Source organism: Chelonia mydas, chromosome 6 (genome assembly GCF_015237465.2).
Source record: "Chelonia mydas isolate rCheMyd1 chromosome 6, rCheMyd1.pri.v2, whole genome shotgun sequence".
NCBI lineage: Eukaryota > Metazoa > Chordata > Testudines > Cheloniidae > Chelonia > Chelonia mydas.
Window position 1 is genome coordinate 75,664,645 of NC_051246.2, and position 15,503 is coordinate 75,680,147.

Genomic DNA, 15,503 nt, shown 5'->3' on the forward strand with positions numbered 1-15,503 from the left:
AATCTGGGTGGAAGCCAAGCAGGAACAACTAAGATGTCTGTACATGAATGCAAGAAACCTGGTAACAAAATGGAGGAACCAGAACTACTGGTGCGGGAAGTGAAACCAAATGATAGAGGGATAATGAAGAAACAGTGGACAGTCATGACTGGAATACAGGTATTTAAGGGGATGTGCTTTCAGGAAAGACAGAAATAAAAGTAAAGGTGATGGAGTAGCATTGTATATTAATGGCTAGGTAGACTGTAAAGAAATTAGAAGTGATGGAATGGATAAAACAGAGTCTGGGACGCAATCACTTTGCGGGAAAAAAAAGAGCCTCTCCCTGGCATGGTGCTTGGGGTTTGCTACAGACCCCCAGTATCCAATCTGGATATGGTTAAATATTTTAATTAAAAAAATATTACTGGGAATTTTGTGATTATGGGAGACTTTAATTTCCCAGATAGAGATTGGAGGACAAGTGCTACTAATAGTAGAGCCCAGATATTGCTGGAGGTGATAGCCAATAGCTTTGTTCACTAAGTAGTCACTGAATTAACAAGAGGTGATACCATTTTAGATTTAATATTGGTAAGTAGTGAGGACATTCTTGGTTCAAGTGATCATGAATTCATTTGATTTAAACGGAAGAATAAACAAAAATAGGACTGCAACTAGGGTCCTAGATTTCAAAAGGGCAAACTTTAAAAATGTAAGGAAATCAGTTAGGGAAGTGGACTGGACTAAAGAACTCAAGGATCTGAATGTGGAGGAGGCTTAGCATTTAGATTCTGCAACTTTGATTTAAAGATGCAGATACTATCTGGAGCCTGCATCCCAAGCAAAGGAAAAATATTCATAGGGAAGGGCTGCTGATCAACCTAGATGAACAAACATTTCAAACAAGAGAAAGCAGAATGCCAGCAATGAATGGAAGAAGGTGTGGATAAGCAGGTAAAGCTACCTTTTGGAGGCCAGAAAGTATAGAGAGAAATTGAGAACTGCCAAAAGCCACGTAGAGCTAGACCTTGCAAATGAAATTAAAATCAATAGTAAAAAAAAAGAAAACAAGGAAAGAAGTGGGACCCCAAAACACTGAGGATGAGGTGGAGATGAAAGATAATCTAGGTATGGCCCAACCCCTAAACAAATACTTTGCCTTAGTTTTTAATAAGGAGCTTGAGGACAGTGGCAGGGTAGCTAACGGAAACAAGAATATGCTGATGACGGGTTCTGCTCGATAACTATCCAAAGCAGTGTAGACCAACGTATGTTCACGTTCATCATCTGAGTCAGATGCCATCAGAAGAAGGTTGGTTTTCTTTTTTGGTGGTTCGGGTTCTGTAGTTTCCACATCGGAATGTTGCTCTTTTAAGATTTCTGAAAGCGTGCTCCCACCCTCATCCCTCTCAGATTTTGAAAGACACTTCAAATTCTTAAACTTTGGGTCACGTGCTGTAGCTATCTTTAGAAATCTCACATTGGCACCTTCTTTGCGTTTTTGTCAGATCTGCTGTGAAAATTTTTTTAAAATGAACAACATATGCTGGTTCATCATCTGAGACTGCTATAATATTAAATACAGAATGTGGGTAAAAGAAGAGCAGGAGACATACTATTCTCCCCCAAGGAGCTCAGTCAAAATTTTAATTAATGCATTCTTTTCCTTTGAGTGCTTGCTCATGTCCATTCTATATTAGGTGTGTGTGCTCGCCACATGCACTGGTGCCAGAAGTTTTTCCCTTAGCAGTATCTGTAGGGGACTGGCTGTGGCACCCCCGAGTGGCACTTGCATGGCGCAGTATAAGAGGCACCGCTGGCTCCCCCCACACTCAGTTCCTTCTTGCTGCTAGTGATGGTGCTGGAACATCTGCTGCTTCGGCTAGCATTGTCTCATTCTCTGTTTGCGCAGACTCTGTAGAACTTGTAGAATAGTTATAGATAGTTACTGTTACAGTTAGTTACCCTTAGTAGTAGTTTAAGTCTTCGTAGTCTGAGATTAAAGTCTTGATCTCAGAACTGCCATACACAGTCTTCTACAAGGACAAGGTCCAGTTGAGGCCCCACCCAGCCTTCCTGTGGAAGGTGGTATCTACCAGGACATCTTCCTCGTGGTGTTTTGTCCTAAGCCACACAAGACCAGTGAGGAGAGGTGGCTGCACGCCCCGAATGTCCAAAGGGCCCTGGCTTTTTACTAGAGCATACCAAGCCTTTCCATAAGTCGACTCAGCTCTTCATCACCACAGAGGATAGGCAGTGATGAGCTGCCAAAAGCTGAAGAACCGGTTCCTTCAGTCACTCCGGGTCTTCGGTGGCACTGAAGGACCCGCCGCCAAAGTGCTGTCGAAGACCCGGAGCGCCACCGGGTGAGTAAAAATTGCCTAAAATTAACCATGTGCTTAAGTGTTTTCTTGTTACAGCATTCAAAAACTTTCTAGTTGCCTCACAGCACACTGTCTGGTTCCTTGTATTCTTTAACAACCGGTTCTAAACCGGCTTCAAAATTTAACAACTGGTTCACGCGAACTGGCTCCAGTTCACCACTGAGTATAGAATGAAGGGCCTTCCGGTGTCCTCGCAGAGGATTTCCAACTGGATCACCTCTTGCATACAGTCCTGTTACAATCTGGTGGGGGTCCTGCCACTGCCGATTGTCAGAGCCCACTCAGTGGCCTTCCTGGCACACAACCCTATCCAGGACACCTACAGAGCTGCGACGTGGTCCTCTGTACACATGTTCATGGCACATTATGCCATCACTCAGGAGGCCGACACTGGGTTCGGCAGAGCTGTTTTGCAATCTACATGTCCACAAAATCCTACCCACCTCCAGGGGTACTGCTTGGGAGTCGCCTAATGAGCAAGCACTCGAAGAAAAAAAGACAGTTACCTTTTCCGTAACTGATGTTCTTCGAGATGTGTTGCTCATGTCCGTTCCACAACCCGTCCTCCTTTAACCTCCTTCCCCACTGTCGGAGTTTCCGGCAAGAAGGAACTGAGGGTGGGTGGAGCCAGTAGCGCCCCTTATACCGTGCCATGTGGGTGCCAGTGCAGAGGGTGACAGAGCCAGTCACCTACAGATACTGCTAAGGGAAAAACTTCCGGCACCGGTGCATGTGGCGAGCGCACACACCTAATACGGAATGGACAATCTCGAAGAACACCAGTTATGGAAAAAGTAACTGTCTCTTTTTTTTTTTTTTTTTTTAAACAAACGTCATCAGCATGGACGCATGTCCTCTGGAATGGTGGCCGAAACATGAAGGGGCATAGGAATGTTTAGCATATCCGGCACAAAAATACCTTGCAATGCCGGCTATAGAAGTGCAATGCAAATACCTGTTCTCACTTTCAGATGACATTGTAAATAAGAAGCAGTTAGCAGTATCTTCTGCAAATGTAAACAACCTTGTTTATCTTAGTGATTGGCTGAATAAGAAGTAGGACTGAGTGAACTTGTAAGCTCTGAAGTTTTACATTGTTTTGTGTTTGAGTGCAGTTATATAACAAAAAAACTACATTTGTAAGTTACGCTTTCACAATAAAGAGATTGCACTACAGTACTTGTATGAGGTGAATTGAAAAATACTATTTCTTTTATTTATCATTTTACGGTGCAGATATTTAATAAAAATAATATGAGCACTGTGCACTTTGTATTCTGTGTTGTAATTTAAATCAATATATTTGAAAATGCTGAAAAACATCCAAAAATATTTAATAAATTTCAATTGGTATTCTGTTGTTTAACAGTGCCATTAAAACTGGGATTAATTTTTTTAATTGTGACTAATTTTTTTGAGTTAATCGCGTAAATTAACTGCGATTAATCAACAGCCCTAGTTCAGAGCACACTCCTGAACTGTTAATGCGTGTCACCAGGATCCACAGGGACTGTTAGTCCACAGCAGGCTAGTGTATGGTATATTCACACCCCAGCTTGCTGCAAACTAATTGCTCATGTAGACAAACCCTAAGTGGTTGTTAACATAAATTTTAAATTTAAATTGAATATATGGACAAAATTCCTAAAGACTTTAACATGAGCAATAGATTTAAATAGAATATTAAAGCAATTGGATAATCTTTATATAGTTTTGAAGTCTTATGAACACAATACGTGTTCATATGAAAATATTTAATCGTTATCACTCTAGAACAGGGGTGGGCAAACTTTTTGGCCTGAGGGCCACATCAGGGTTGCAAAACGGTATGGAGGGCCGGGTAGGGAAGGCTGTACCTCCGCAAACAGCCTGGCCCCCTCCCACTTCCCACCCCCTGACTGCCCCCCTCAGAACTCCCAACCTATCCAACCCCCCCCCACCCCGCTCCTTGTCCCCTGATCACTCTGACCCCTGTCCACACCCTGGCCCCCTGACAGGCCCCCCGTGACCTCCGACCCATCCCTAACTGCCCCCCCAGGGCTGCACAGCCCCCCCTGGGACCCCACCCCCATCCAACCCCCTTGCTCCCTGTTTCCTGACCGGCCCCCCGAACCTCCGCCCCATCCAACCACCCCCTGTCCCTTGACTGCCCCCTGAGACCTCCTGCCCCTTATCCAACCTCCGCCCCCTTACCATGCCAGCGGCAGAACAGGTTTATTGGAAAGACTGAGAGGTGGGCGGGTGCAGGCTGTGCTGCCCGAGCGGCAGCGAAGGGGAGACAGCGGGGGAGGGGCCAGGGGCTAGGCAGGACGGTCCCGCTGGCTGGATGTGGCCTGCAGGCCGTAGTTTGCCCACCTCTGCTCTAGAACCTTAATCCTCTTTAAAAATCTGTACTGGCTAGAGATTCCAAATACTAAAATAAAGTGGGAGGTCACAAGTTAATTTTTAAAAGAGAAAATTACTGTCAAGAATAAAGAAAAGGAGTACTTGTGGCACCTTAGAGACTAACAAATTTATTTGAGTATAAGCTTTCGTGTCATGTCAGGGTTCCTTCCCCACTCTGAACTCTAGGGTACAGATGTGGGGACCCGCATGAAAGACCCCCTAAGCTTATTTCTACCAGCTTAGGTTAAAACTTGCCCAAGGCACAAGGCTTATGCTCACATAAATTTGTTAGTCTCTAAGGTGCCACAAGTACTCCTTTTCTTTTTGCGGATACAGACTAACACAGCTGCTACTCTGAAAACTGTCAAGAATGTGATTTTCATTTTAAAGGTTTTTGTGATGAAGATTAGTTATCTTCAAACATTTATATGCTTAATTTTTAAAAGGTTCGTCTATAATCTATACAGCAAAATCTTGATTTAGTGTTGAAGTTTCCTTTGATTCCTTTGATTATCCATACTTATTTAATGCATGAATGTTGGTACATGAACCTGTTCCAGATAGGTGAAGATGGAATAATCAAGATTATGTTGTATATAACTAGCTATAAACTGGTATGTTTTCTCTTTATCCCTCCATCCTTACCCAATCCTGGCAATCAATATATTAAAAAGGTTTGTGGCTTGTAAATTAATTTGATACAGGTGACTTTTCTTTATCACAATCTCACTACCAAATTTAGATAATTTATATTGATCACACTCCACCACCACACTTGTAAAAAGGGAAATTATCTCTGATGTCACAATCCTACCACTCACCAAAGACATCATAATCCCATCTCTGATCAAGATGCTCATAGGACAACTGTGGAGGGGTAGCTACACCTTTTCAAACCTATGCATCTTTCACAGATACAAGCCAGTGGGAACAAATTAACAAAGGCCACTGCTGTACTCAGTTGGGAGGTGAAAAACATTAGTAAAGCAATAAAAGTGGGGGTGTTCTGTTAAACTGTGGAATTGTTTTCTAAGCCTTCTTATAATACTGTTTTTCCATAGGGTAAGAAATCTCCAAAACAGTTGGCTTCTTACACAAACAGGTAGGAGAGCTACTGTTTAGAATCTGAGGGGGAAAAGGGGCAAAACTATCACTTTTTAGAACTGTTTCTTGGATCTTTGTTTTAAAAATACTAATAAAAACAAGAAATTATTTGAGATCCTTGTACTTCTATATAGGGTCCTTCAAAAGGTTATAGGAATAGTAGTGGTCAACAACTCCATTGTTGGGGTGGATTTTAAGTTCTTTCTTGGGAGCTTTCTGCCACACCAAAGGGAAAGCCATCAGATTAGACCCAATGTAGGAACTCTGCTTTTGAGGGCATAAATCAACCTTTCAATTTTGTTGCTTGAATTATTCTCATTCCTGGAATACATATGGGCCTTCAGATAAATACAGGGAGGGATATTAACAGAAGTTGTCACTATGCAAATGACCTAATTAAAGTCTTAAAGCTTCAGAAAGATAGCAAATTACTGTTTTTGGAAAATAAAATCATTTGATTAAAATAATCTCTAGGTTTAAGGCTTAAATCCATTAAAACATCTTAGTGTTTAATGACTGTGAATTATACATAACATTTTACTTGATTTCTCATGAATATTCTCTTGTTGCAGAACAACAGTTGGACAAACTGTGACCAGCTCCCCTTTTCTTTTCAAAGTAGTATATTGTAAAAGAAAAGTTCACTGTTATACTCCAAAACCTTGTTACAGAAAAAAACAGTTCCCTAAAGTCAGGGGCTGTGAAATGGCAAATAAGGAAAATGAACTGGCTTGTGCAGGAAATCTGCCGGCAAAACTACACGACAGTCATACGCTTTTATTAAATGCCAGTGATTCTGGCTCCGCTCAAACACAAGGTCCCTCATCAAAATACAGTGGATTTTTTTCAGAGGTAAGTCAAATTTGCAGAAGTCTTTCTTTTAATACAGTTGATGCCTGTCACCTCAGTCCATTATTTTCATTTTGGTTTTATTACATTAGCTGCAGATCCTTTTAAAGAGACTGTAATTATTCTTAACTTATGGACCAATAAAAGAAATGAACGTTAAGTGAGTGTTTTGGAAGTAAATTTCTGCCAGGGAATGAATGGGTGGGAAGCAGACGAAAAACACTATCCTTCACAGGAGTATTTGACCAAGCCCTGTGAATGCATGCAGTGTCACTTCTTGTAATTGGCTCAGAAGGCCAGATAATATGTATGCCATAATAAATTTTAATGAGTGACCTGAAAGAAAACCATAATTAAAATCACTTAAATGCTGAATGCTGTCCTTTTATATTTGTGTAGATTCTCTGCACTACTTCCTAGGTGACCATGTATTGAGAGATGTGGGTGACGTAATGCTGTAAACATCTTCCAAAGTCTTTCTCTGTTGTTAGTCAAAGATGTGTTGTAACTAGGTACATAAAAGAATGTATAGGTTTAAATTACTGTATAGGGACAAGATTTTCTGTAATGAGTTCTTAAATAGGCTCCTAAATCCTTGTTTAGACACCTAAATAAGTACAATGACTTTTTTTCAAAATTGCTGGACATCAAGCAGGTCCCATGGAAATCTGAGAGATTTGCAGGTGCTTGACACCTCTGAATGTCAGGTCACTTACTTAGATACCTAACTTTAGGAACATTTTTTAAATGATGGACCAGAGTAATAAATCTATTTGTGTTGCATATTTTTTTATTAAAGGGACACCTATGAGCTGTTATTGGTTTAAAAAAAAATAATATTTAGTGTTTTGGACCTCTGCATTTGAAGATTACTTGATTTACCTGTATTACAAAAATTTAAAATTCCTTCTACACAAATAAGATTTGTCACCATTTGGCTAGAAAAACTATGTCAGTGTAATAGCCTTTATTATATTGCAGGAATTCATTGTGCAATAACTAACCAATATTTAAGTTTGAAAACCTTTTTGTTTCTTAAATACAGGTTTCCCAGGACCATGATACTATGGCACAAGTTCTTTTTAGTAGAAATCTGAGACTGAATGTAGCTTTAACCTTCTGGAGAAGGAGAAGTATAAGTGAACTCATAGCCTATTTAGTGAGGTAAACTGAGTGGTCTGTTTTTTAAGTTCTTATTTTTTAAATTCTTCTCCAATGCAGTAGCCATCCCAAGCCTGCTGCAGCACTGTAAACTTTATTTAACTTGAAACAACTTGTAACTTAGCTACAATTCCTGATGTTTTTTTAAAATTAATCCTAGTGGAATTACACAGTATAAGATAATCAACTGGTAATCTAACCTATTTTCCCTTAATGTCTCTAGGATACAGGATCTTGGAGTAGTGGTAGATTGCCTTCCGGTACTTACTAGCAGGTAAAAAAAAAAAAAAAAAAATCAGGAGGAGGGAGTTTGAACAAGGTTCAGATGAATTGATCCAAGTTCATGTACTTTAACATTACTTTATTTTAGTTTACAGGAAGAAAAACCATATATTTCAGTTGGCTGCTGTGTAGATCTATTTCCTTTAGTAAAATCACTGCTTAAAAGCAAATATGAAGAGTAAGTATCAAAATGAATCACAATATTAATTTTTTATATCAGAACCTTCAGAATGGTTCAAAAGAATCATTCCCCACCAGACTCTTGGTCATGAACTCCTACTCCAATCCAAAGTGACTAAAGTAGTCTTCATGGGCGCTGATACACTTTTTTCTTCCCTTCAACTCCCCCACAGAAGTATCTCTGCATAGTAGTGGATCCTCCTGCTGTTCACTTCCCCACTTCTTCCATGCAGGAAGCCCTCTGCAGGGATTACTCTTCTGGTGTAAATCCCTATCCCCGTTTCCTCCAGGCCCAGTCCCCGAGTGGTGCAAAAAGCGCAGGTTTTTTTGTTTTTGTTTGTTTGTTTTGGCCAAGGGTTCTCCACAGCTGCAGAGGAGGAAGCTGTCTTTGCCCTTGTTTCAAAATGTATTCACAAACACTAAAATCTTGTAGACCCAGCACCAAAGTCTTGATTCCAAGTTATGAGACTCACTGACGGAACATTCTGATGCAGAACATCTTAACATCCTTTATTATGTGAGCTTGCCTCATCATTTCAAAATAGAAAATACATAAAGGAATTAAAATATGAAATGATTTTCCTTCATGATTTTTCCAATTGCGTTGTGTCACCTTCTGAGCTTTATAATCTTTTAGTTAACCCTCAAGTAAAAGGGAGTCTGTTTACCTCTCCTTTCAGTTGGTGGATATGGTGTCCATCTGCACCAAAGGGAGGGTAGGTACATAATATCTAAATATGTTGTTACAGGTACGTGATAGTTGGTCTAAACTGGCTCCTAGCTGTCATTAAGAGATGGTGGTCAGAACTGTCTGCACACATGGAAAAAGTAAAAGATGGGTGAGTATGATATCATGGTATTGTCACTCATTACTGTAGTTGTGTAGTTATTCAAAAGCTGCATTAAATTTATTCAGACTGTTTTGTCCCATCATCACAAGGGCTCAGATATGTGTTCTCCCAAAATGAAAAAGCTTCAGGCAACATATAATAACCTGAAAGTAAAAACTTCACTTCAAGTGATGGTCCCTACGTGTATTCCACATGTGGGTATGCATGCACATCATGCGCCTCTGTCCGGAAGCTTTCTCCAAGCAGTATCCACTGACCCGCACATGTGCGATACGTCTCCTCATGCTCCTGACAGAGGAGGGTATATGTGGCAGTGCAGGCCGACACCACTCCAGTTCGCTCTTATTGCTGCATTATCTGAGTCGAAACCTGTATTCCTCCTTCACTCTTATCCAGATAAGAGAGTTGCTTTTCACTGTTGTAAATAGTTTTATACTTACAATAGTTAATATAGTTATTTATGGTTGTATGACTAAACCCCTTGTCACCCAGAGAGTATGCCGAGGATCTCAGGCTTCAAGAACTGCATCTCCTACCCTTGTTCCTTTTTCATCAGTGATGAGCGTCAACAGTGCCTATACTGTCCGGGAGAAACACTTTGCCAAGATGTGTGCAACATCTATAAGCCCTTCCTGTCCAGAACTTAAGAGGCCTTTGATCTCCGGCTTGGCAAGTTCCTACTGGAACAGGCAATGGGGCCACAGATGCACTCAGATCCTGGCCAAGGAGACCCTCCAGTCCAGCAGCCTCCACATGCCTGAATGCAGAATTACCAACACTGATGAGTAAGGACAAGTCCCACCACACGAGCAAGAAACACCCTCATGGGCACAACAGCAGATCCTCATAGCAGACAGCTCATAAGAGACGCATTCCCTCCCTGAGCTGTGCAAAGTCAGGTGAGATGTCACAAGCAGATCCTGCAGAACCAATGCCAAAGACCGCCCCCAACCCGGCCGGAGGGTAAGACTAAGAAGAAGCAGGATCTCTCAGGACCGCCAGTGGCCTCAGTACCAGGACGCTTAGAGTGCCCATCTATTACTGCAGCTCTGGATACTCCATCAGTGCCACTTTGCCACCACCTGCATAGGACAGGTCTGACTCCGGAGTCTCCATGGGCACTACGCAGACTCAGAGACATTCTTATCTCCAGAGGTGGTGTTCCCGCCATACTTGCAGTCCCCACTCCTCTCGAGCCCATCCATTCTCCAGGACATCCCCACACCAGAGGACAAACTGCTGCTCCTGCTGCAGGAAAGGCCCCTTCCACGTTCATTGGACTGGGACCTTCCAGTACCAATGGTCCTGCCATTTCCACTGGAACTATCATCCGACCGTGAGGAATTCCAGGACTTAACTCAGCTAGTTTCGCCTTTGCATCACAGGAGCCTAAACAAGCAGCTGAAGCAACCCTACCCACCTGGCTAGGACCCCTGAGGGAAGCCTGGTATTGCTTCCCCATGGACCCACCCAGACCAATGGACCACGCGTTCTGGCCCTACTGGAAACGCTGGGACCTGTACTACACATTCCCAGCAGCATTTCAAGGTTCTTATCGTGCCTCTCACACACATCAGCCTGCTCCGTCAGTTTATGAGGAGGAAGACGTGGAACCAGTGCCACTGGTTCCAACTGGAGCCACCTCATCATTAGCTGAGGCAGTCATCCATTTGCTGCTCTCTCCACCAGATGATCAGCAGTACCATGAACACCTGCAGCGGGTGGCTACCAACTTGCATATTATGCTGGAGGAAGTCCAGGATCCTCAGCAACATCTCCTGGATATCCTCCAGGCACTGGAACTCTCCAGAGTGGCCCTCCCTATAAACAAGGCCATCCTGGAACCGGACAGTGTGACACACTCCAGCATCACGTGCCTCCACCCCCGAAAAGAGCCGAGGGATGCTACTTTGGGCCGGCTAAAGGGGCTGACTTCCTCTTCACAGACCCAGCCCCTAATTCACAGGCTGCAGAATGAGCTTGTCAGCACGCTTCACTGGGCAGAGGGTCAAAAAGATTACTCCCTCCTGGGCAGGAAGGCCCTTTCATTGGTGGGTCTGCAATTCTGCATAGTGAACTACCAATCTGTGCTAGCTAAGTACAACTTCAACACGTATGGCAGACTGGCAGAGTTTAGGGACGAGCTCCCTGTGTAGGATCAGGCCCAGTTCCAGGCCCTAGTGGATGTGGGGAGGCAGGTGGCAAAGGAGACCCTCCAGGCAGTAGTGGATGCCGGCCAACACTGCTTCCCGTTCCTTGGCCACTGGACTAGTGCTGTGCAGGGGTCCGTGGCTTCAGTCTCCGATGCTAACCACCTGATTGCCAGTCATCTTCAGCAGCCATCTTCCCTTTTTTGCCCACAGTTGGGGCAAAATCACCACAGACAGTTGGGTACTGGAGATCATCCATCACAGATGCTCCATAGAGTTTCTTTCATTCCCAACTGACCCCCTTCAAGGGATCCTTCCCATCAATTGATTCTTCAGCAGGAAACAGAGTGAGATAGAGGGTGTCCCACTTCAATACCAGGAAAGGTGATTCTATGCACCATACTTCTTCATTCTGAAAAAAAGCAGAGGGTGGATACCAATCCTATCAGCTAACTACATTAATCAGAAAGCTGAAATTCCGCATGGTTACATTGTCATCGATAATCTTCTCCCTCCAAGAGGGAGCTTGGTTCACAGCTCTCTACATGAAAGATGCACGCTTCCATATAGACATCCACCTGTCTCACAGGAAATTTCTTCGTTTCATAGTGGGACATCAACACTATCAATTTCGCATCCTTCCCTTTGGAATAATGACAGCACCATGCGTCTTTTCGAAGGTATTTGTGCTCAGAGCGGCTCGGATGAGATGCTGTTCCCTTACCTGGACAATTAACTCCTTGTGGGACATTTGTGACAACAGTTTTTCTCCACAGTCCAATCTCTTAGAAGACTCTTGGCCTCCCTAGGGATCTGTGTGAATGAAGACAAGTCCGTTTTACCACCCATGCGGACAATAAATTTTATTGGAGACTGGACTTAGTTGCTGCATAGGCCTTCGTCCTGGCAATGATGAGCACCCTGATTGCCTACATTTGCAGCAAACCCCACACAATAGTCAGCTAATGCTTCTCTCTCGGGGCACATGGCAGCCTGCACCCATGACGCCTCTTGCAAGACTCCACCTGTAGTGCCTACAGACCTGGCTCCACCTGACCTACAAGCTGACCAGGGACCACATCGACTCCAGAGTCACTGTTCCGTTGGATGTTCTGACCTCTCTTGTTTGTGGTCCAATCCATCAAGGTCATGATCAGGATCCCCTTCAAGCCTCCCACTCTGAAGGCCACCATCGTGATGGTTGCCTATCTTCCAGGATGGGGTGCCCACCTGGACCACTGCATGGTGCAGGGCACGTGGACACTGAGGGAAGCCAGGTTACTCAGGGCAGTCCGTCTCTCCTGCAAAGCCTTCCTTTTCCTCATATATGATCTCCACATACAAATCCTTTCAGACAACATTGCCATGGTGGTCTGCATGAACAAGCAGGGGGCAGGAGGAGACCAGATCTCATTCCCTCTGCTCAGAGTCGATCAGACTGTGTAATTGGTGCATCAGAAATTAGGTTACCATACAGGCTCTGTATCTTCCAGGCACCCAGAATTCCCTGGCAGAAGCACTGAGCAGGACTCTCCACAATGGGAACTACATTGACCACCCTCTTCACATGGTGGGGTATTCCCACCTAGGACCTCTGTGTCATATGTGAATCAGAAGCTCCCTATGTATTCCTTAAGGGGCACCATGGGAAGAGACTCTCCGGGAGCAGGAGAGCATCCCCTTGAGATGGGCGACCTTCAATATGCCTTCCCTCATTCCCCTGTTGCCTCAAGTTCTCAGGAAGGTGTGTGGGGACAGAGCCACATCATCCTCCTAACTCTCTACTGCCCCTGACAGTTCTGGGTCACAGACTTCCTGAAGCTCTCTACCCAACCATTGGTCAGGCTCCGGTTGTTACTGGATCTTCTCACACAAGACCAGGCAGACTCAGACATCCTCAGAGTCTGGTGTTTGGATGGGCATCTTACATAGACTGTGCGTGTTCTGCCCAGATCCAGCAGATCCTTAACCAGAGTAGAAAATAATCCACCAGAACATGGTATCAGGCAAAGTGGCATCACTTTCTGGAGTGAGCCTACTGCCACCATCATTCCCCAGACATGGTGACCATCTTTGTCACCCTAGATTACGTCCTTTCCCTGAAAACATTGGGCTTAGCTCTCAGCGTGATCCAGGTGCACCTGGAAGCACCTAGCACCATCCTCTCTCCCCTTCCCCCAGTGGACAGATGCTCCATCTTTACGCACCCTACAATGGTATGATTCATGAAAGGCCTGCTCAAAATCTTTCCACTGTTTCCAGTGAGGTGTGGATTTGGCAACCTTAACCTCGTCCTCTCAGCCTTCACAAGACCACCTTTCAAACCTTTGGCAACCTGAACCATGACCCACCTTTCCATGACAGTGGCATTCCTGGCTGGTTGCTATCACTTCAGACAGAAGGGTCAGTGAACTAGCAGCCATGATGGCAGACCCTCCCTAAATGGTCTTCCACAAATGAAAACTTTCATTGAGACTACACCCCAAACTTCTCCCCAAGGTTGTGTCAGAATTCCATCTCAACCAGTTTATTCACTTATCTGTGTTCTGCCCAAAACCACATGCCTCCCCACAGACAAGAGATTACACTCCCTCAATGTCAGGCGGGCCCTGGTATTCTACCTACAGAGAACTAAACCCTTTCAAAAGTAACCAAGACTCTTTGTGGCTATGGCAGCAAGATCAAGGGGCCAAGCCATATATTCACAGAGGATCTCTCAGTGGGTATCAGGCTGCATACTGATATGTACAAAATATCAACCTCCTCCCACCCTCCGAGGGTGTTACCGCTCATACTGTATAGGCACAGCCCACTTCCTTGGCTTCGTTAGCTGTTGTTCCATGGCAAGATATCTGCAAAGCCACAAGTGGTGTTCTGTACACGTTTACAACACACTATGCCCTGGATCATGTGGCAGGCATGGACACAGCCATGAGATGAGCTATATTGCAAATGGCTTTAGCATCAGCCTTCTCGCACTCAACACCGTCCTGATCAGTGCTCGCAGGTCACCCACATAGGGACCATCATTCAAAGAGAAGGAGGTTACTTCTTGTAAGTAGAAGTTCTTTGTGATGTGTGGTTGCTATCTGTATTCCACTACCTGCCTCCTTCCCCTCTGCTTCGGACTTGACTACACTGCGGTAAAAGGAGGAACTGGAGTGGCATCAACCCGCGCTGCCCCTTATGTCCTTAGTCAGGAACGCGAGGAGACATACGGCTTATGTGCGGGTCAACAGACACTGCTTGGAGAAAACTTCCGAACTCAGGCGCATGGCGTGCATGCACACCCACATGTGGAATGCAGATAGGGACCATACATCTTGAACATCCAATTACAGTAAGTAACCTTCTCTTATGTGTTTTGTGACTCTTACTCCTGCACAATATTGCATGATCTAATTACTTTGTCTGACTTTTTTAAAAATAAGTTGATTTATTTTTGTGAAGCAAACAGTGTTCTTCAAAATTTTCATTTTTAAAGGTTCTCAGTAATTTTGTATTGGAGTCTTAATAAATGCAAAACTCATACATGAAAGTAATACAAAAACTGGTGAACTTCACTTTAAATAATAAGTCCAGAAGTCTACACTCTGTCTTGATCTTGCCACTAATGTGATGTAGAATAACATTCTCTAATACATATCTACCGTAAAACACTTGTTACCAGAGTGATATTCAGATAAATAAAACGTGCACTTGTGACTGTTTCTCTTCCAGAAATATTCAGATTTTAAAACAACAATTAAGTGGATTGTGGGAACAAGAAAATCATCTAACTCTGGTTCCAGGATATACTGGTAATATAGCTAAGGTAATTTGTTTCCAGTGATGTTCAGTAATCAGTGTAACACTGAATATCCATCTAACTTGACATCAAATATGTATGCATCCCACAAGTGTTACAGGATGTAGAATCTTCAAAATATTTTTCATTTAACGTTCATATAAATCAGAAAATTTGGTTGGAGAAATCTCAAATGTCTGCTTTACAGTTTCATCTATTAGCAGTGACATGGGGATCTAGTTTGGCTTTCCCATAAACATTTTATTTAAAAAAAACAAAAACAAAAAAAAAACACATTCCTCCCAATTGGGGAGAGAAAGATATGTTAGGTTGTTTTTTTTATCTGATACTAGTAAGGCACTTTGATATTAGTATAAAAACCTAGATA

General features: G+C 43.4%; 1 protein-coding gene and 1 long non-coding RNA gene across 8 annotated transcripts in view; one reads left to right on the plus strand and one right to left on the minus strand.

Moving 5' to 3' along the window:
* The window catches only part of LOC114021671, an 89,469-nt gene that overhangs the window by 44,480 nt on the left and 29,486 nt on the right, over nt 1–15,503 (minus strand). The window lies entirely within an intron of this gene.
* The window catches only part of KATNBL1 (katanin regulatory subunit B1 like 1), a 51,708-nt gene that overhangs the window by 31,277 nt on the left and 4,928 nt on the right, over nt 1–15,503 (plus strand). For both annotated transcript variants that reach the window (XM_027831476.3, XM_043548097.1), the window contains exons 3-9: nt 5,813–5,853; nt 6,428–6,707; nt 7,750–7,868; nt 8,089–8,139; nt 8,236–8,325; nt 9,077–9,166; nt 15,049–15,142. In XM_027831476.3, the coding sequence (XP_027687277.1) occupies nt 5,813–5,853; nt 6,428–6,707; nt 7,750–7,868; nt 8,089–8,139; nt 8,236–8,325; nt 9,077–9,166; nt 15,049–15,142 (765 nt within the window). The remainder of the gene's footprint in view (nt 1–5,812; nt 5,854–6,427; nt 6,708–7,749; nt 7,869–8,088; nt 8,140–8,235; nt 8,326–9,076; nt 9,167–15,048; nt 15,143–15,503) is intronic.